The sequence below is a fragment of the Oncorhynchus kisutch genome, linkage group LG25 (assembly GCF_002021735.2).
Source record: "Oncorhynchus kisutch isolate 150728-3 linkage group LG25, Okis_V2, whole genome shotgun sequence".
NCBI lineage: Eukaryota > Metazoa > Chordata > Actinopteri > Salmoniformes > Salmonidae > Oncorhynchus > Oncorhynchus kisutch.
The window spans coordinates 33,216,893-33,238,729 of record NC_034198.2 but is presented as its reverse complement, the minus strand read 5'-3'; the positions used below and the strand labels follow the sequence as shown (position 1 = coordinate 33,238,729).

General features: G+C 39.2%; 2 protein-coding genes across 3 annotated transcripts in view; one reads left to right on the top strand and one right to left on the bottom strand.

Moving 5' to 3' along the window:
• The first annotated feature begins 240 nt into the window (after positions 1–240).
• gfral (GDNF family receptor alpha like) lies at positions 241–9,940 on the top strand. Its single transcript, XM_020460612.2, has 10 exons — positions 241–361; positions 1,059–1,193; positions 1,773–1,925; positions 3,507–3,896; positions 6,738–6,803; positions 6,934–7,264; positions 7,400–7,653; positions 7,945–8,025; positions 8,172–8,250; positions 8,334–9,940. Exons 1-10 carry the CDS (start codon positions 322–324, stop codon positions 8,398–8,400), a joined length of 1,596 nt encoding a protein of 531 aa, XP_020316201.1. The 5' UTR covers positions 241–321; the 3' UTR covers positions 8,401–9,940.
• The window catches only part of hmgcll1 (3-hydroxymethyl-3-methylglutaryl-CoA lyase like 1), a 34,698-nt gene continuing 22,433 nt past the window's right edge, over positions 9,573–21,837 (bottom strand). For both annotated transcript variants that reach the window (XM_031805149.1, XM_020460856.2), the window contains 3 exons: positions 20,813–21,001; positions 11,235–11,360; positions 9,573–10,962 (listed from right to left, as the gene is read on the bottom strand). In XM_031805149.1, the coding sequence (XP_031661009.1) occupies positions 10,858–10,962; positions 11,235–11,360; positions 20,813–21,001 (420 nt within the window). In that variant the 3' untranslated portion in view covers positions 9,573–10,857. The remainder of the gene's footprint in view (positions 10,963–11,234; positions 11,361–20,812; positions 21,002–21,837) is intronic.

Genomic DNA, 21,837 nt, shown 5'->3' with positions numbered 1-21,837 from the left:
AATGAATTTGCATTACTCCCTGAAGTTTCAAGATAAGAGTTACCAAGTTATTTTATTTGATAACCCAGTGCTGCATGAATAACAAGGGCATGAAATGTTTACTTTATGAGCATGCAATCAGCCGCACCTCTAACTTGCATTCACTTATCTGTTTAGCTAATCGTAGTCTCAGAGGTGTAAGTACTTAGCCCAGATCCCACCTGCAAATATGGTTACCTTTCAACTGACGTCATAGCGATTGATACGCACCGGGGCAATCGCAGCTGCAAAGATCGGAACTGTCCACTTGAAGAGGTACCAACCGAAAGGGAAGGTGTTACCATGCAGCGAACGACAGGTGTGAAAACCGCGACGGTAATTGGTGAGTATATAAAGTCTACCGGTAATTTGGTGTATGTTTAGTTTCTTTTTATCGAGCCTCAAGCATGTGATTAAAGGAAAGCTTTCCTTTACTACCACTGCTGTGATACCTGACCTATAAAGATAGAACGTAGCTCCCCAATGTAGAGTAAGTAGAAAAAGTGGTCAAGTTAAATAGAGTTATGATAATATCCATATGTTTAGTATTTTCATTTGCCAAATAAATGAGTGAATTGGCAGCCTAAATGAACTTGGTTGAAATAATACTACACAATCTACTGGTTTAATCAACGCTGTTTCCACGTCACTTCAACCAAAAACATCTATGTGACGATGCTGAATGATCGTGGAAAACTGATTGAATTTGCAAAAGTCATTTAAAAACTTTTAACCTAAATCCAATGAACTTGTGATTTTGTTAGTTTGTTGATTTTGCATTGAATTAACAACTCAACAAAATGTAAATCAAAACTGGACCTTGAACTGAGGTCTGTGCCCAGTGGGTAGTTTAAAGGGGAACATAAGGACTAACGTTTTTTATTCATTTTCAAGCAGTAGCCTACTTTGCAGTTTACTCAGTGTGAAATCCACTCATAAGAGAAGGATGGGGAAGGTGTTCTATCGACCAAAACATTGGAGAAGAGTTCAATTACTTTAAAGTTGTTGTATTCAAGCTTTTTTTTGTAAATATCTTCCAGTAGTTCTTGTTTACCAGATGACCAGCATCAAGATTTCATCCAGATCCACAGGCTGTTTTGCCTTTATGGAGGCATGCATATCAGAGTCAGCTTTCTGTGAGAAATCCTCTCTCAGAAACATATGTCATCCTAAAGGTAAACATTTTTTTGCTAAAAGAGATGTAATCTGTTTTATTTAATTACTGGGACTTAACCATATTGCCATTCTTTGAGTGAATAAAATACTATCAAGAGCCATGGAACATAAATTCAATTACAGTAGAGATAATGTTCGATTCCACCCCTGTGTGATATTGAGGAAACCTAATACTACTAAAGCAATAGCCTCAAGCCTATAGTCTTGTGTGGAAAATGGATTTCACACCTGCTATTGCCTAGAGCAGATGATGTTGTTGTCTCAACGAGAGGACAAATAGAACCTCAAAGACTGTAATTCTGGGAGCTGTAGGCTACATTATTGTGGGAAATGGATTGGATATTTACATGTCCGTCTTTGGAGTCCCACAAAGCTACAACAAACCTGCCCAGAAATTCTGTGTGTTTATTCTGAGATAATCAAACAATTCATTTGGCCAATTACATGGTAGGGGGTAGCCCAGCCTTGAAAAAAAACACACCTGTTGAACAGAATACATATCAGTGCCAATGTGCATCTATTTAACGGCCATTGAAAATCCTGTTTTTCTACCTCTTCTCCTTTGTGCTCGAATCCAGATGGAAGTTGCCAAATAAAAGTCTCAAAGGTCTGTAACATGACCATCCACTCCATTCTTGACCAATATCCTACAGTGAGAGGGTGTCTGTGTGCATGGGAGGAGCCCTGTACCTCTCTGGAACTACTCACTTCACAATGCCTCCCTGAGACAGGTGCACCCATTCTCTCATACATAGTACAGATGTAGGATCTTCATTTGTTCACCCTGTTGCAGAAGAACTTTCCTGCAATTGCAGGAAATTAAAAACGTGTAGTCTATTTGAGGTTTAAAAAGGCTTCTTAAGTTGATTATTTCCACTTTAAAATGTCAGACTTAATTTCCCATAAGATACATTTATCAACCCCAACAAAAAACTCCCTTAATTATAATCCACATAATAATTCACATTTCCTGTTGCTGCTGGATTATTTTCCTGTTTTAGCAAACTGGCTAAAATTAACATCCTACATCTATCTGTACATGTCGTTTTTAGTTGTCCTATCAACACTAGTATTCTTAGAACAAAATGAAGCAAACCTAGTACGGTAAATGTAACTCTCCTTTGGTACTCCAAACTTTTGACTGGTACTGCACACACAAACACTTTAAGTCGGATGTTTACATACACCTTAGCCAAATACATTTAAACTCAGTTTTTCATCATTTCTGACATTTAATCCTAGTAAAAATTCACTGCCTTAGGTCAGTTAGGATCACCACTTTATTTTAAGAATGTGAAATGTCAGAATAATAGAGACAATTATTCATTTCAGCTTTTATTGCTTTCATCAATTTCTCAGTGGGTCAGAAGTTTACATACACTCAATTAGTATTTGGTAGCATTGCCTTTAAATTGTTTAACTTGGGTCAAACGTTTCGGGTAGCCTTCCATAAGTTTCCCACAATAAATTGGGTGAATTTTGCCCCATTCCTCTTGACAGAGCTGGTGTAACTGAGTCAGGTTTGTAGGTCTCCTTGCTCACACACGCTTTTTCAATTCTGCCCACAAATGTTCTATAGGATTGAGGTCAGGGCTTTGTGATGGCCATTACTATAACTTGACTTTGTTGTCCTTAAGCCATTTTGCCACAACTTTGGAATTATGCTTTGGGTCATTGTCCATTTGGAAGACCCATTTGCGACCAAGCTTTAACTTCCTGACTGATGTCTTGAGATGTTACTTCAATATATACACATCATTTTCCATCTATTTTGTGAAGTGCACCAGTCCCACCTGCAGCAAAGCACCCCCACAACATGATACTGCCACCCCCGTTCTTCACGGTTGGAATGGTGTTCTTCGGCTTGCAAGCCTCCCCCTTTTTACCCCGAACAGAACGATGGTCGTTATGGCCAAACAGTTATATTTTTGTTTCATCAGACCAGAGGACATTTCTTCAAAAAGTACGATCTTTGTCCCCATGTGCAATTGCAAACAAACAGTCGTGGAGCAGTGGCTTCTTCCTTGCTGACATAATTTTCTGGAATTTTCCAAGCTGTTTAAAGGCACAGTCAATTTAGTGTATATAAACTTCTGACCCACTGGAATTGTGATACAGTGCATTATAACTTAAATAATCTGCCTGTAAGCAATTGTTGGAAAAATTACTTGTGTCATGCACAAAGTAGATGTTCTAACTGACTTGTGGTTGAAAAACGAGTTTTAATGACTTCAACCTAAGTGTATGTAAACTTCTGACTTCAACTGTACATTACATGTCCTTTTTACATTGCAATGCATCTGTATTTGTAGATGGTCAAGCCCTGAGCAGCTCTGTTAGACCCCGCTGGAATCCTATGAAGGAACAACCAATAACCACCAGAGATAGCTGTCTCTCTGCTCTTCATAGTTGCCAGAAGTCCCACCACTGTGCATTAGTGTATAAGAAGTTGAAGGACTCATGCCAGAAAGGAAAAAAACAGTGCAACTCTCCAAGCTCTCAGCGCCACTGTCTGTCATTGTGGATGGAACTCCAGAGCACCTCTCTGTCTAATTGTACATGCGCCCTGAGCAGAAGAAAGTGCCAAGGGATATGGAGTGTCGTGAACAACAACTCCTGCATTCAGAATGCACTGGAGGCATTGGCTTCAACGGGTCTACATGATTTAAAGGACAGGTCAAATACAAGAAAGAAGTTAACTGGTAAGACTCATTTTATCTCCTGTAATTTACAGGGTATTTATCAACTTTTATTTACTTTTAAAATGGACATAGGTACAGTACCAGTCAAAAGTTTGACATATCTACTCATTCAAGGGTTTTTCTTTAGTATTTTCTACATTATAGAATAATAGTGAAGACATCAAAAAAATATGACATAACACATATGGAATCATGTAGTAACCAAAAAAGTGCTAAACAAATCAAAATATATTTGAGATTCTTCAAAGTAGCCACCCTTTGCCTTGATTACCGCTTTGCACACTCTAGGCATTCTCTCAACCAGTTTCATGTTTAATGCTTTTCCAACAGTCTTGAAGGAGTTCCCACATATGCTGAGCACTTGTTGGCTGCTTTTCCTTCACTCTACAATCCAACTCATCCCAAACCATCTCAATTGGGTTGAGATCAGGCGATTGTGGAAGCCATCTTATGCAGCACTCCATCACTCTCCTTCTTGGTCAAATAGCCCTTACACAGCCTGGAGATGTGTTGGGTCATTGTCCCGTTGAAAACAAATGATTGTCCCAATAAGCGCAAACAAGATGGGATGGCGTATCGCTGCAGAAAGAAGTGATTGCCATGCTGGTTAAGTGTGCCTTGAATTCTAAATAAATCACTGACAGTGTCACCAGCAAAGCACTTCCACACTATCACATCTCCTCCTCCATGCTTCATGGTGGGAACTACACATGCGGAGATCATCCGTTCACTTACTCTGCATACTGGGGTTGGAACCAAAAATCTAAAATTGTCCATTGCTCATATTTTTCTTGGCCCAAGCAAGTCTCTTATTCTTATTGGTGTCCTTTAGTAGTGGTTTCTTTGCAGCAATTTGACCATGAAGGCTTAATTCACACAGTCTCCTCTGAACGATGTTGACATGTGTCTGTGAAGCATTTATTTGGGCTGCAATCTGAGGTGCAGTTACCTCTAATGAACTTATCTTCTGCAGCAGAGGTAACTCTGGGTCTTCCTTTCCTGTGGCGGGCTTCACGAGAGCCAGGTTCATCATAGCTTGATCGTTTTTGCGACTGCACTTGAAGAAACTTTCAAAGTTCTTGACTGACCTTCATGTCTTAAAGTAATGATGGACTGTCGTTTCGCTTTGCTTATTTGAGCTGTTCTTGCCAAAATATGGACTTGGTATTTTACCAAATAGAGCTATCTTCTGTATACCAACCCTACCATGTCACAACACAACTGATGTTTTCCCTATTAACTGATGTCTTCCCTATTATTCTACTATGTAGAAAAAAGTAAAAATAAAGAAAAACCCTGGAATGTGAGTCCAAACTTTTGACTGGTACTGTATAAGTGTCAGGATTTATATTGTTTTTGAATCTTTGTCCCACCCACATAGCACAATTAAAAACATGAGCTGGCGCACACCTAGAAAAATGTGTTTGTATGGAGGTGCTGACTAACGGCAAATAAACTATAAACTCTCAAAATATATATATACATATATAAACTACCAGTAATGTATTGGGAATTTACCAACGTTTCAGCATCACTGTGCCTTCTTCAGAGTATGTAGACAAACAGTGCAATTCGTGCAACCAATGACAATAGTGAGGGGTGTGTCATAGTGATTAAGTTAATTAGAATGAACTACTGAAACTGTTCAAAAACAATAGATTATGGCATATTAAATATATTAGGCCATTGTTCTCATATAGAAACATCATTAAATATTTTACATAATGTTAGCATCAACATAAATGATTGTTTAATTCAATTTCACATATTTAATTGTTTTCATATTTGTTACATGTAATCTTTTGGTTCAACCATAATGAATAATAAGCATCATCAACAGGGGGAACATATTAGGTTATGCTAATAAGCCGTAGAAAGAATATATACATTTATAAGATGTGTTCATACAATAATTAATTGTTCATAAGAAGGGCCTGAGATCAAAGTCAATATTCAGACCACTAGGGGTCAATATTTTAGATAGTATATCCGGTAAGCCTCCCTTTGTAGTAGTAGAATCTCAATGTTACTACCTCTCCTTGGTAGAGCAACACGCTCAATGCCTGTGTATTTGAGGGAGGAGATTGGATGGTTAGCTTCAACAAAGTGAGCTGCTACTGGATAGTCAATGTTCTTACACCTGATTGAGCTGCGTTGTTTTAATTGTCTTTTCGTTTGTCCTACGTAGGCTTTTCCACATGAACAGGTGATGAGATAGATTACTCCCTTGGTCTTGCATGAGATGATACCCCTCACAGGGATTTTTAAACCTGTATGTGGGTGTCTGAAGAAGGATGTTTTTATAGTGCTATTACACTGTGCGCATGGAATGGGTGTCAAGAGTATCTGAGTGGGCTCAGGGGGTATGTCAGTTCTCACCAAACTATCCCCAATATTGCGACCACCACCGTTCCTTGAAGAGGTGTGCGATTTTTTTGTTTGTTGTCTAATTGCAGAATATGCCCGTGCTTTTTCAGGATTGCTTTCATTTTCTCTGAACTCTTGGTGTACTTGGTGCAAAAGACAGTTGCGTTGTTTTTCTTCTTTGGCTGAGTTTTTAGTAATTCCTCTCTTGGTTTTTGAGATATTTTCATCCTTGCAGCATCAAGAGTTTTGTCCTTGAAGCCTCTCATTTTGAATTGATCTGTCTTTTTTTTTTTAGCATTGCTGTCAAATCTGTCTGATTGCCACAGATGAATTTAATCCTGCATAACTGGCTATATGGTAGAACATTCTTTATGGGAAGAGGATGCATACTATCCGCACATAGCAAGGTATTGTGGTCTGTGGGCGTTGTGTATAAGTCTGTGTGTAATGCATTATTCTCTTTGATGATCTAAGTCCATATAGCACAACAGAAGAAGAGTTCAACTGTGGATTGGAAAAGTAGCAGTCTGAAAGAATACGGTAATGAATTTGTTGTCCTCGTGTTCATACATTTAGAACACAGTTAGACGATTATAACTATTTATGTTACTGGAAATATTGTAGTTTGGGCTATAAACAGTATAATTGACTCCGGAACCTTATTTTTCAGTTCATGACATTGATGGGTCCTGTTTGCAACAGATGACAATCTGCCTCCATGATGATGTCTGCAACAGGCAGATGGTTCCTCTTGTGCAGACGTGTTTGGCAAAGCAATGCAACAGCACTCACTGTCGACAGGTCACTCAACAGCTCTACGCTGGTCTGCCATACAACATCGCAGAGATGTTCGTCCTCTGTGAATGTGACCCAGGCGATCCGGACTGTCTGCATATGAAGGAGGGTCTGCACAGTGGCACATGTGGAGAACATTTGGAGGAGGCCAGGACCCAAATCTGTCTCGAAATCTTTGACAACTGCCTGGGGGAGGCGCTCTGCAGGTTTGTATTGGACAATCGTGATACAACATTTTTAATAAGTCTACAGGGGATTTTGCTGATGTTTTCATGTAGACATTGTAGTGCCTGCCTGGGTCTTTTTGATGTATGATTTATTATATAAATATAAATGAACAGGAACCGTTTAGAAGCTCTCCTATCAAACTGCTGGGACACTGAAGACACACCATGCAGCGATTTTGCTATGGATGAATGCACTAGTCTTCTGGACCCTGCTCTTATTCTTGGAGGAGATGCAAAGTGCAGAATGGCTTTGATTGCTACCATGGGAACAACACTTCAGCATCCCTGTACATGTGGTGGACTTCACAGCAAAGACCTATACAAGTGCAACATGATGCGTGAAGTACTTCACAACCGAACGCATTTTAGTGAGTGACGTCTACAGTCATTAACTACAACACTACTTATTGGATCATTTATACGGTGAAGTTTTTTCTCCAATGGATGTGTTTATTACATTTACATTTGACATTTTAGTCATTTAGCAGACACTCTTATGCAGAGCCACTTACATTAGTCTATTCATCTTAAGATGAATGAAACTAAGAAAATGTACTTAGTTATCAGCAAAGTCAGTGGGGGGAGTGGGGCAAATAGTTTGTGTTTCAATTTTTTTTTTAAGTGGCTGAAAACCTAACTGTTTTTAAAATGTATTTCAGTGTCACCAGTGAAGAAAGAAAGTACTCCTTATGTGCCACCTCCAATGACTGAATCAGAATCAGGATACGAATGGTTGAGTGGTAATGTTTTAAGTTATCCTTCAACTGTAATGCTAAATGTCACCACTGTAATGGATGTTGTGTCTATTCAAAATGGTATTGAGACAGTCAAATCAATTGACATCCACCATGAGAGCTTCAAATCAAAGTGTGTTTTGCTTTTTCAGATCAGCTGTTGAATGTTTTTGCATACATACTGCTTGTTGCAGTAGTACTGTTGGGAGTCATGATTGTTTTTCACATACGGTAAGTAAGTATACATTAATAATAGATGCAGGGTAGAATGTGTAAACAATACCAATGTTGATATATTGCTTTTTTCCTCATAGGAAGCACAAAGGGAACAAAAAGCCCCAATTTCACCCTCCTGATAAAAATTGTGTTGTAATTTTCTGACCTTGACACTCAAACGCGTGTATCTGTGTATATATTATCCATATGATTATGGTACAGTAAGCAAAGGTATATGTCTGATAATGCAAAACCTGCATTTTCTGATCTAATTTACATTTATTGGTATCTAACAGCTTTTTGAAAATACTATTTGATCAACATTTGCTTAGCTACTTATACTAATATGTCAAAACATGACTCTGTTTTAAGATAATTTTGTGCAATTAAAACAAATGTACGGCCATAAGCAATTTCTGCTATCCTTGTTAGCTTGAGTGTCAGAACACAGTGGCGTGGTTTATGTGGTAACTCCTGGAATAAGCTGATAGCGCTCTAGTAACTGGTACACAACACAGTCAGTAAGGGACATTATACAACTGGTTATGTCAACAAGGCAATGATGGTCAAATATTGACTCATCCCTTTTAAGTGATTTTTTTTCTTGTCTCTATTGTCACTCCAATGCTGTAGAGCTGATTCAGCCTTCTTATAAGAAAAACATATCTATATATATTTCTACAGCCTTGTAACCATCCTGTTTTTCCAAGGGAGCAAAGACAAGATCTTTGTTGTATGTTAACATGTGCAATGTATTACCAGTAACCAACATGAGTTAATTATATTAGCAATATGCTAGCTGGCTATACAGAACGTGTTAGAGAATTGCATAATTAGGTTGATATATGATGGCTAACGTTGCTATGTAGCAGATGTTCATGTTTAAGGTCACATCTATGACCTGTCTCAAGTCTGATAAGATGCATTGCTTTGTCATGTCCCCCTTTTCTTGGAACCTCAACACCTTAATCCAGATGTCTACAAAATTGATGATGTGTTTATGGCAATATCTTTTAACATTCATAAAATATATTGGTAATGTGTGTCAAAAAGATTATTGTGCTTTAATCCTGTGATACTCTCCCAGTAAGATATTTAAAGGTTAACAACTGTTTGGATTTATCTCAAGTAAAATAATAATTTAAGTAATACAATATTGTCACAAGATAATAACAAAGCTAGGCCTTGATTTTTGGGAAAGGTTGGGCTGAAGGGGCCAGTAGATGATTAGATAAATATTAGATATGCAGGCAGCACTGTAGGCAAACATTGAAAGCTTAGAATGTCATGTGTAATCTGAAACCTACAGTAATCTAGCTCTTTAACTGTAAACCATTTTGTTTAATCAACCTTTTATTATCTTTATGTAGTAAACATGTTGGATTCACAGTGGTTTGCCAGAACACTTCAGTTTTTTTCTGTTGATATTTCCTCCAATCCAACTACAATATAAAAAGGGATACTATTATTTATGTTATCTTGGCTTGCTAACAAATCAGACTTACTCAACCACCCTTCTTTAAATAACTATGTATTTAATGTATAATATAAACGTCGCTTCCTATTGCAAGATGAACCCATAGAATAACGTCACTACATACATTGAATGTATTTCTTATTATTATGGAACTTTGTCACATAATACTTCACATTGAACTGCATTCATTACTATTGAAATGCAAATTAATAAAATAATTTACTTGTGTATATTGTTTAAAAAGGAGTACAGTCTAGTGGAAGGGAGGTTAGACAACAAAGTTCATGATATTGTTCGGTGTTCTTAGAGATGCTGTATGTTCAGAACGCCTATTTCAATTAAAATAAACGGTTAAGAGGCTTCTCCAGGTAAAATACATTTGGCCCCTCTGACTATTGCACATACAATAGGTCAACATAAAGCTGCCGCCTACTGTGCTTTTAACTCTACAGAATAAAATGAATAGTCGCAACCATCTATATGGTTTCGAATGGGGTCATGCACTGGTGAGGATGAATTGTGTTACTATTATTTGTTTTCCTCTGCATCGTTGTGAAGGGCTCGTAAGCAAGCATTTCACTGTAAAGTCTATATCGGTTGTATTTGGCACCTGACAAATAACATTTGCTTTGAAGAGAGAAAAAACGAATCAATATTTTACATGTGGAGACAGACAGACTTCCATGATAATAGAGCAAAGAAACTTGAAAATACATTTTGAGGGAGAAAAATACATTTTGAGGGAGACAATGATCGACACTCACTGGTTTAAAACCCAGCAGGACTCTCCTGCTGAGCTGGAAATGAATGGGAAGAGACCCCCACAGAAACACCATGAATAACTTTCACAATTTAGTGAGGAGTCATCTCTATCTTTCACCTCCTACCAGACAGACTATACGTGATAACTGGAAGAGGTTTTTTGGTGAAAAAAGTTCTGTTATTTCTTGAATTTAAGTAGGCTTTGTCCAACAACGTTTTAATAAAGTGCCTCTGCTAAATGGCCATCAATTGTGATTTAAAATAAGTATGTATATTGCACTTTGTATAGAATCATGGGCTATCTATATGCAGCATCAACACGACAAAACACTGTGCTAAAGGGAAAGGTCTTTATCTTCTTCTTGTATCAATGCACAGATTAATCACGAGGACTTGCTTCTTGCTTGGGCTACCTTGGAGTTGGTCTTGCGATTTAAGGCTTTGCAGATGAAATCACCTGCCTCTATTACCTTGGAGAGATCGACTCCCTGGAATGAAAGAAACAAGGGATCAAAGAAGCAGGAATGGTACCCTGCCAGCAGGGGGAGCCATTGCAGAATAAACCGTTGTGAAAATAGAAACAGCAGGCCTACCAATACACATGAAAGTTATGCAACAAAAAAAAACTTGACTAATGTAAACAAGGCCGACCCTCTATCTGAAGCTTTCTCAAATTAATGAGAGTGAGCTGTATTTTCCCTAGCGATTACAAAGCTGTTTTAAAGTGCTGTTTTCAGGTTATGTGTGAGGCAACACTCACAGTTTTAATGCCCATTCCATGGAGCATATAGAGAACATCTTCTGTTGACACGTTACCAGAGGCTCCCTGGGCATATGGGCACCCGCCCAGACCTGCTACAGATGAGTCCACCGCACAAATCCCCATCTGAGGTATACACAAACACACAGGAGAGACATTCAGCAACCACACGCACAGAGCAAGCAGATGGCAAAATCCCATGTAGAACAATGTCCCCTGTTCTCCTGTATTGTATGTGTTGGTACAGCGTACCCTGCCAGGGCTGTGGTGATGTTTTACAGACAGTTAGGATAACTGTGGTCTTCATTTCTCGGAGATGAGTGGGCGCAACAGCCTGGTGTCCCCCACAGTTCAGCTTACTCATCCTCTTTGTCATACTAAACTAGTGGCACATCATTTGTTTTTGGTAATATCAGACTCTGTAAATGCAGAAAGTTCCATATTGTTTTACCATGTTTTCTGATCCTCATGGTAACGTGTGTTAAACTGCACCACCTCGTGACCTCTTAGTCTCAAAATACACATTTCTGTTTACTTTTTACTCAATTGTTACTCACTTTTAACAAGACTGTTCTCCACATATATTTTCTTGGGTCTTTTGTCTATAACTCAAATACTTATAACTTTATACATTCATTGAATAATTATTATTCTACCTTACAGTCCATTTGTAAATGGTTAGTTCCAAGATGTGTGTTACTAAGCTCTGGGGTTGTTTAAATTCAGGGCAATAACTCAATTTCAATGACATCAAGACACCCTCTGCTGTCTTTGAGTATAATGTCTCAGTATTTTCCATGTCCTGAAAAAATAGGATGTATCCATATGTAGAAATAATGACATATAAAATGTATGTCTTGTTTTGTTTAATGTCTCTGAGTTCAAATTGGTTCATGCAATGTCCACAATAAAAGTAATTGTCAGAGAGAGTTCTACTTTCTGTGGGAAAATGCTTTTTACTGCCTACGACACCAACTGTCTGGCCTCCACATGAGAATTAATGATGCATTGTTGAGCTTATTGTTGGACCACGGTACCAAACAGCCAGAACATGTTGCTTAGCAAGGGATAGGCTCACTGATTTTTGGTTGAACTAGTGTTGCAGGAAAGAAATGCCTTATTGTAGTTAACATTCCCAAAACATCCACCTCATGTGATCTTGGGGAGAATAATCCACTTTATCATGATAAGAATGTTTTTATCTTTCATATGGAATGCAACATCACTGTATAAAGAATGCAGAAAAGCATACAGATTTGTTGTTGTCCTTTGTTGTCCCTTCAGACTTTAAGCAAAGGAGACAGGAAGTACAGCTGAAAGTGACAGTTCAATTCCAAGTTATGAAGACCTCAAAAACACATGAACGCATAACCATTTGCCTTAAACCCACCTCGCTAATTTGTCTTCCATTAAACTTTAACCTTTCAGAGAAAAATCATGAGCTTGTTTCGTCCAAAATGTTGATGTCATAAAAACATCTTCAGTCCGCCAGACAAGTTGAATTATTCTTGTCGAATACATTTACGTTTCATTAAAGACAATATAAAGCATAGAGAAGTTTCCCCAGATGTTAACTCTCAAATCATGGGATATGCTGTTGTTGTTATGTTGGGTTTTAAACATGATTTATATGCTCCAACAGAGAACCTGAGTTTTATACAGTTTATCAACTGCCACGTGTTAAAACCTTGTACACAGCTTCACTTACTTTCAGGATGGGGGGAAATTACTATATAATATGCCTCTGAGGACCTCAGGCCTCAAAGCCATCAGGTTATTTACAATAGCCTTGGAACGTTTTGTCTTCATTGGGACAAATTATGAAATCAAGCAGGGCCGGTTCCATGCATAAGAGACATAAGCGGTAGCTTTCTAGGAAATCAGTCGGGATCTCAACTTGAGAGGTAGAATACACAAGGTGCAAGTTTGAAATCTGGTTATATATCAGCAGTTTTTTATCTTGTTATGTCAGTCACTGAGATTCATTAAATTAGCCATGTCAGCTAACAATTTTTAGATTGGTAAGTTAGTCTAGCCAGCTATCTAAACTTGTAGTAATCATGTCCGAATACCGACCAGGCATGCAGCGCACGTGCCCAGGGGACCTAACCTCAAAGCGGCCCACAAAGAATTTGTTAGTCACTTTCACTCAGATCATTGGAATACAGTGCCTTTAGAAAGTATTCACACCCCACAACTTTTGTTGTTGTGTTATAAACTGCATTTAAAATGGATTAAATACAGATTTTGTGTCTCTGGCCTAAACACAATGCTCCATAATGTCAAAATGGAATTATGTTTTCATTTTTTTGTACAAGAAATGTATACAAAATGAAAGCTGAAATGTCAGTAAAGGAAAGAGAGGTACTGCATTGAACCCCTTTGTTATGGCCTAAATAAGTTCAGGAGTAAAACTCTGCTTAACAAGTCACATAATAAGTTGCATGAACATCCTGCGTACAATAATAGTGTTTAACATGATTTGTGAATGACTCTCTCATCTCTGTACCCCACACACACAATTATCTGTAAGGTCTCTCATTTGAGCAGTGCATTTCAAACACAGATTCAACCATAAAGAGTAGGGAGGTTTTCCAACTCCTCACGCCAAGAAGAGCACCTATTGGTAGATGGGCATACATTTTTGAAAGAGCAGACATTGAATATCCCTTTGAGCATGTTGAAGTAATTAATTACACTTTGGATGGTGTATCAATACACCCAGTCACTATAAAGATACAGACGACCTTCCTAACTCAGTCGCCAGAGAGGAAGGAAACCGCTCAGGGATTGGTGACTTTAAAACAGTTACAGAGTTCAATGGCTGCGATTGGATAAGGATGGATCAACAACATTGTAGTTACTTCACAATACTAACCTAATTGACAGAGTGAAAAGAAGGAAACCTGTACAGAATAAAAAATATTCCAAAACATGCATCCTTTTTGCAACAAGGCAATGAAGTAAAACTGCAAAATATGGCTAATAAATAAATGGAAGGTCCTGAATACAAAGCTTTATGTACATTCTGAAGAAATTGTAAGTCATGGCAAAGTTTGTAGAATTGCATTACATTTATTCTACATTTTAAAAAATGTCTTTCCGCCCCATGGCAAAATGTGTAAAATGGCAGAAAACTAGCTTTAAAACTGCAATATTTTCTATACACCCCATGGCAAAATGTGCATTGCAGGAAATATATTTTAAAAGTTCTTTCCTTCTCTCAGAGGCATCGCAGATTAAGATATTCACAATGTTTTCCACGTATCTCAGCGACCGTCAGGAGAATATGAACGTTTTCCTGCTTCCCGTGGCAGAACCAGATGTCAGAGGATCCCACGGTGATATAAAATGAACTCACTTATGACCCCGGTGTGGCACGGGGACACATCAGAATTAAATCATGAAGGACGTCTCTCCCTGGGGGACAGACCCAAGCAAACAATAATAATGGAAGTACGGTTTGCTCTTTAAACAATGGTCCTAATTGGTGCCTTTTCTCCGAGACAAGGGTCTATTTTATCCAGGGGCTGTCTGAGCAGCCTGTAATTGCTGTTTGTGTTGGCAAAGGCCTAGTGATCTACTCCGATGTGCACTGCACACAAGATTCCCAGACCTTAGTTAACTCCAGGGCAGGATATTGTACTGGGCAGACTTTTTTGTTGTGTAAACACAGAGTTGTAATTTACAGTGCCAAACCTCTCGCATTCTGCCGCTAACTGCGAGAGGGTCAAAGGGTCTCCAGAGGACCATTTCCGAGTGGAACAAAATGCAAGAGCACAGCGATACTTTTCAACAACACGTCTGACTCCTGTTGCTCTATGGGACGTAATATGCACAGGGACTGGTGGTCAGAAAGTCCAAATTGCCAGTGTTCAATTAGCCTCTCATAGCCCAGAAACCAGATGTGGCCTGGCTGTTAAAGAGCTACATTCAGTGAGCAGTGAAGGTTAAAAAAAACAATACATTCCTGGCAAAATACACTTTAGTTTACTCGGGCTGTTCACATGATATGGGATTACGGAAGGCGGCTAATATACTGTAAGTGAACAATTTGAGAGATTGCCACACTCTTGTCCAGTATTGTTTGTTTGAAGTGCGGCAGTGTGTCAGTTGGGGCAGAAAGGGTATGTTCATTGAAGTGTTTGAGGCAGCAATGTTTCACCAAACGCAGCCTTGACATTTCTCTACATAGAATGTGGAACTGAAGGAGATTGTATTCAATGGTAACTCACAAGGCTGACAAATGTCTAACCTGGGACAGCCCTTTCCAGCAATAAATAAACAGTCCTGTCATTGTAAAGCCACACCATCTTCCTTGATATTTGTAGGTAATAGGTAGGTAGACACAAAAACATATATGTATTAATCAGAAATTAAAAGAGGGAAATGTCTAACTTAAAGCATGAAAACCTTCTATTGTCTAGTCGGACCATGGCGCTCATTGGCCAAGAAAGTAGCCTCAGTTACAGTGTAAACCACTCAAAGCATTTGACTACCATGTTTTGTACAGTAAGCTGAAGAAGTAAGTCATACTAAATTCAAGAAATACTAATTTCACCTGCCTCATTGGTTGCACCAATTCTTGCGCCAATCTAACCTTTGTTGTTTGTATAGTTAACTTTGAGATGCATGGTTTTTAGTATATTAAACTATATTTTCCATCTTGAGATACAGCAGACACCTCATGTCGACCTGAGGTTAATTAATTGATAGTGTTTTACTCTCTAATAAGGCACCATATCTTTGTGTGTTCGTGTACTAACGGGACCATGCCCAGGGCAGCATTGTCTTGATCTTATGCGCACACGGAGAGGTATATTTTCCACCAAGTTACTGGCTTTCATCACTATGGTTACCTGGCACATACACTGACTCCTGCACCACGCTCTGGGGCACAGGCCTTTTCTAATAAGCTAATATCCTCAGCAGGCAATTAAATGGGAGTTCCTTGTAGCCTGTCATGTTGGCAATGTTGCCAAATTTCCAGAAGTAATTTTTAGGGAAAAGTTTAAATATTGTCATAGGCGGTGCTGTAGTCTAGCTAGCTAGAGCACTAAACATGCTTACCGAAGATAAACTTGCTAAGACTGCACAACGTGAGCGTTCCAAATTCTTTAGAAAAGAGACTCCCTTTGGGCATGACTCCCTTTGTTGATATGTCAACAACCTTGCGTTTGAAGAGTCATTAACATTAAACTAATGTTAACACTCATTATTCTAGAGACTTTGCTCCTTGACCTTGGAGTCAAACCACATGGATGAAGCTTTCTAAATGTTTAGTCACTTTGTTGAAAATAGGCAGAGTTGTTTACCACTGACAGGTCTTTACACCCATCTCACTTCACTTTAATGACACTCAACAATACACCTACACAGCTCAAACGTAATGTCCTCTGGATTGCATGGGTTAACTCATAACCATAGGTTTATTGGACAACATGCCTGTTTGATTTGTCATCACCGTGGTTATGAAACATTCTCATCCTATTTACAACTTTGTCTCTGTCACCAGTGCTTCCCAAACGTTTTGGTTCTAGGACCATCTCAAGCTTTGGGAGGTTTCTTGTACACCACAAGTAAACATAAACATCTCTATCCAAGATAGAGATCCACTACCCAGCAGATATTAGCTACAGTACAACCCATTCGTGGGTCTCTCAAGCCACCACTGGGAAAACACTCATCGGAGTATTTAGATATATTGGACAAAATGGAAGTGACTCTTACTGACACACTTCCACCCATTATCAGAATAACATTCATACTTTCCACTCTGTAAATACACTACATGACCATAAGTATGTGGACACCTGCTCTTCGGACATCTCACTCCAAGATCATGAACATTAATTTGGAGTTGGTCCCCCTTTGCTACTATAACAGTCTCCACTCTTCTGGGAAGGCTTTCCACTAGATGTTGGAACATTGCTGCTATAACAGTCTCCACTCTTCTGGGAAGGCTTTCCACTAGATGTTGGAACATTGCTGCTATAACAGTCTCCACTCTTCTGGGAAGGCTTTCCACTAGATGTTGGAACATTGCTGCAGGGATTTGCTTCCATTCAGCCACAAGAGCAGTAGTGAGGTGGAGTACTGATGTTGGACGATCAGGCCTGGCTCGCAGTCAGCATTCCAATTCATCCCAAAGGTGTTCGATGTGGTTGAGTTCAGGGATCTGTGTTCCTCCACACCGATCTCAACAAACCATTTCTGTATGGACCTCACTTTGTGCACGAGGGCATTGTCATGCTGAAAACTGGAAAGGGACTTCCCCAAACTGTTGCCACAAAGTTGGAATCACAGTACCATGTAGAATGTCATTGTATGCTGTAGCGTTAAGATTTCCCTTCACTGAAACTAAGAGGCCTAGCCCAAACCACGAAAAACAGCCCCAGACCATTATTCCCCCACCAAACTTTACATTTGGCGCTATGTATTTGGGCAGGTAGCGTTCTCCTGGCAACCGCCAATCCCAGATTTGTCCATAGGACTGCCAGATGGTGAAGAGTGATTCATCATTCTAGAGAACGTATTTCCACTGCTCCAGTGTCCAATGGCGGCGAGATTTACACCACTCCAGCCGACGCTTGGCATTGAGCATAGTGATCTTCGGCTAGTAATAGAGCATGCTGCGGCTGCTCGGCCATGGAAACTCATTTCATGAAGCTCACGATGAACAGTTCTGTGAGCTGACGTTGCTTCCAGAGGCGGTTTATATTTTATAAACCTGTCAGCAATGGGTTTGGCTGAAATAGCCGAATCCACTAATTTGAAGGGATGTTCACATACTTTTGTATATGGTGTATTTAGCGAGATTCACAAGTTTAAAGCACTGTCGATGAGCTTTGGCTCGGTCTTGCTTTGCTTAATGTAGAGGAGATAAGCATGATTAAGAACAGGTCTGAATTCTCAGTCAAGAGCGTCTGGCTACACTGAGTTCTATCAATAGCTCAGCAAGTCAGCTGCAGTTTACATGGAAACGTTGGGTCAGATCAAATCTATTTCCCAGCCAAGCCTGAAAAACGAAGTACATACTTTGTCATTGTGTGACCCGCCAAGGTGGGTTTGTAACAAAGGACCCCAGAACTCCCCAAAATAAAGGTACAAAGAGCATGGAATGTCATTATCATGAACAAAAGCAGAGTTGACACGGGGTTGACAGGGGTTAGTGGAATTCATTTCTATCCCAGTTGGTGGCATGGACTACTGGCACTCAGTAATGAAAAGTCTATGATAAAATCTTTCATTTCCACTGAGGTTGTTGAGATGGGAGGAGAACAAATGGTTGGCTAAATATCCACGCCTGTTATTATTTTCAATGGTCACGGGGCAGCTGTGATAAATCAATTTCTATGTGATTCACAGAAAGGAATTTTACCCACCCTCTGGGTCTTCTCACCCCTTGTCAAAAGTGCCCAACATCAGGATGTGTTGAAAGGTTGTTTAAAAAAAAAATACAAAACAGAAAGCTGTTCTATGAACATGTACAATTCCCTGAGCATGGAAATACACAGCAAATCAGCCAGTGTTACCTAGTTATCTTTCAGTGTAACTTTTATAATGTTAATTCAGGAGTTAAATGAACTCTGTAAGGGATAAATTAACACTAATGGGTGTAAACGAACCCCAATGGTGGTGTTAATAACCAGTGTTACACCAAAACCATCATTATCATATTTCCAGCATGCTCTATTGCAGGTCAATTTTTTGAATTGTTTGTTTCAATATTTATGTTTTTATGCAAATAAGGTATTATAGACTAAGCACTGAAAAGTGTGGAACTGCAGAGACACTGGATCAGTGTTAAATGTAACACTGTCAGTGTTGATTTAACACTGGTGTATTTTCTGAGTAGATTAAATTCATAAGTAAAGCCATGAATCATTGCTAAAAGTTATGCAGACTGGGTTATTTAGGGTAAGTGGGATTGCAGCACAACAAATGCTTTGCTTAAGTGAATGATGCCTTTTTCATTTTGCATTGTTCTGTTTTTCTAAGTGTCTTACCTTGTCACTTTTTGGGAGACTGGGAATATAACTTTCTATCTGCATTTTTGTCAAAATGTTGTTATTGACATAGCCTTGTTCTGTTCAATGTTCTCTACCTATATAGTACTTTAAATACCCAAATCCATGTTGTTAAGTTCAAAAGAATACGAGATTAAAATTGCTGACACAATGAGGGTTGCGAAACTTTAAAGCTAATTATCTCAGAATCCTATTTTTGCAGATAGAACCTTATAGTCCCAAGCTCTCGATGTCTCAATGAATCCAGCGATAGTCACTGCATTCTCGCTGTCTCAGTTACATAGTTACTGGTCTGGACCGGTTTCTTTCGTCTTCTCCATTTTCCATGTGTTTCATGCGGGCCAATGATAGGATCATTTTCCCCATGCCCTTTAAGTGCAGCATTGTCACATAGTTCAACAGCCAAGCAGCACATGAGTTGGGAACCCCTCAGGGCTGGCTGTTTCCTCCGCTCACACTCAGTACCATTGTCAAGGCCAGGGCACTGTCATGTGAAACAGACACTGAATAGGTGAGCCTTTGTGTGAACCCCCTTCACATCTTCTGACCCCCCCGCCCAGCACCAAAAGATCATCCCTCCGCTGCCAAGGATGACAAACTGGGAGACAGAGCACAATGAGGTTCCCCAGAGAACTGATACAGCCATGTCTACCTTACCTCTGGTTTATGACCTGACTGACTCCCGGGTCATAGGTTCACTCCGTAGGGGTGGTGAAAAACACAATAGAAGAGTGGTGTTCCAGGAAGCTTTGTACAACATAATTCGATATTGTGGTTTAAAGAGAGGATAAAGCTTTATTGATGATCTGTGAAATACTATTTTATTATCTTTAATGTAGGTGCTGGTAATAGGAGAGCATATCTTGTGTTCATTATGATTCTGGGATTTTATTGGTGTGCAGTTTTTGTATTATTTTACTTTGTGGGGGACTTCCAGATCATGTTCCCAATTCCAAATTGAGATGTGTGTTCTCCTATTTATGTACAGTATGTCCTATTGTGACATATACCTTTGTTTTTGTTGTTTATGAATATATTTTCAGTCAAGCAAACAATGTCTCCTCAATTCTCACAAAACAATCGGAGCACACAAGACGTTTGGTACACAAAAGCCTTCATAATACAGATGTAGGACCTTTATTTGGTGACAACTTTCCTGCAATGTAGGAAATGTAAAACTTGTAGTGTAGTTGAGGGAAATATCCACATTGAAATTTCAGACTTGATTTTCCCTTACGAAAAGTGTATAAGCCCCTACAAAAATGTCCATTAATTATAATACACATTTCCTATTGCTGCAGGATTATTTTCCTGCTGTAGCAAACTGGCTCAAATGAATATCCAACATATGTACCATCTTGGACCACTTCATAATGGCTCTCTACCACATTGTTATGTATTGTGTCATCAACGTTTACCATGCATCCTTTCAGTAACGTTTTACTCCACATGACTCATACCCTAGACTGTCAGGGGATCTAAAAAATATGTGTTTGAAACAACCGTAGTGCCCATATTGTGCTTAAATGTTAGCAGTTAGCTCATTACCTGCAGTGCAGTTAGGATGTTGGCCAGAGCCTGGCCGTAGGTGTCGTGGCAGTGAACGGCCAGAGCGCTGCTGGGTACCTCTTCCATGACGTAGTGCAGCATCTTGGCCATGGAGCCTGGGGTGCCCACGCCGATAGTATCCCCCAGAGACACCTCATAGCAGCCCAGTTCATACAACCGCTTTACCACCTATAGCCAAGAATAGAGCAACTTATCATAACAAGTCCATTGGAAACATAAACATGCTGGAGCTCAGAGCTCTCTTGCTTGATATGATCCAGGCTGTATCACAACCGGCTTGTGATCCTGATTGGGAGTCCCACAGGGCGGCGCACAATTAGCCCAGCGCCCTCCGCTTTTGGCCGATGTAGGCTGTCATTGCAAATAAGAATTTGTTCTTTATTAACTGACTTGCCTAGTTACATTAAGGTTACATTTTAATATATAAAAGAAGAACGGTGTATACTGTAGTTACAGCATCACAGATATATGAACGTTTTTTTTTTTATCTAGAAAACAGTCCTTTCGGGTTTTTGACATTGTTTAGATTATACATGTACAGAAAATTATTCCCTACGGCCTCCCTTTGATGTTTTAAATAGAAATTGTCCACCAATGTTGGATTTTCAAAAGTCTGACACTGTACATGAAATGAAGTGCTCTTTACTAGACAGTGCCTTCAGAAAGTATTCATACCACTTGACTTATTTCACATTTTGTTATGTTACAGCCTGAATTCAACATTTATTTAATATATATTTTTCTCTCACCCATCTACACAAAATACCCCAACAGGCGATAATTACTGTTATGAGTCTAGAAGAGCTTTGCACACCTGGATTGCACAATATTTTCCCATTATTCTTTTAAAAATTCTACCAGCTCTGTCAAGTTGATCATTGCTAGACAGCAATTTTCAAGTCTTAGATTCCTAGATTTTCAAACCGTAAAAACAAACTGTAAATAGGCCACTGAGGAACATTCAATGTCTTCTTGGTAAGCAACTCCAGTGTTGATTTGAATAG

What these genes read in the sequence shown, in the direction of transcription:
- gfral (XM_020460612.2), top strand. Translation starts at nt 322, where the DNA reads ATGCAGCGAACGACAGGTGTGAAAACCGCGACGGTAATTG. An exon ending in CTGGGGGAGGCGCTCTGCAG is followed by an intron (nt 7,265 to 7,399) that starts GTTTGTATTGGA and finishes ATAAATGAACAG; the next exon opens with GAACCGTTTAGAAGCTCTCC. An exon ending in TCACAACCGAACGCATTTTA is followed by an intron (nt 7,654 to 7,944) that starts GTGAGTGACGTC and finishes AATGTATTTCAG; the next exon opens with TGTCACCAGTGAAGAAAGAA.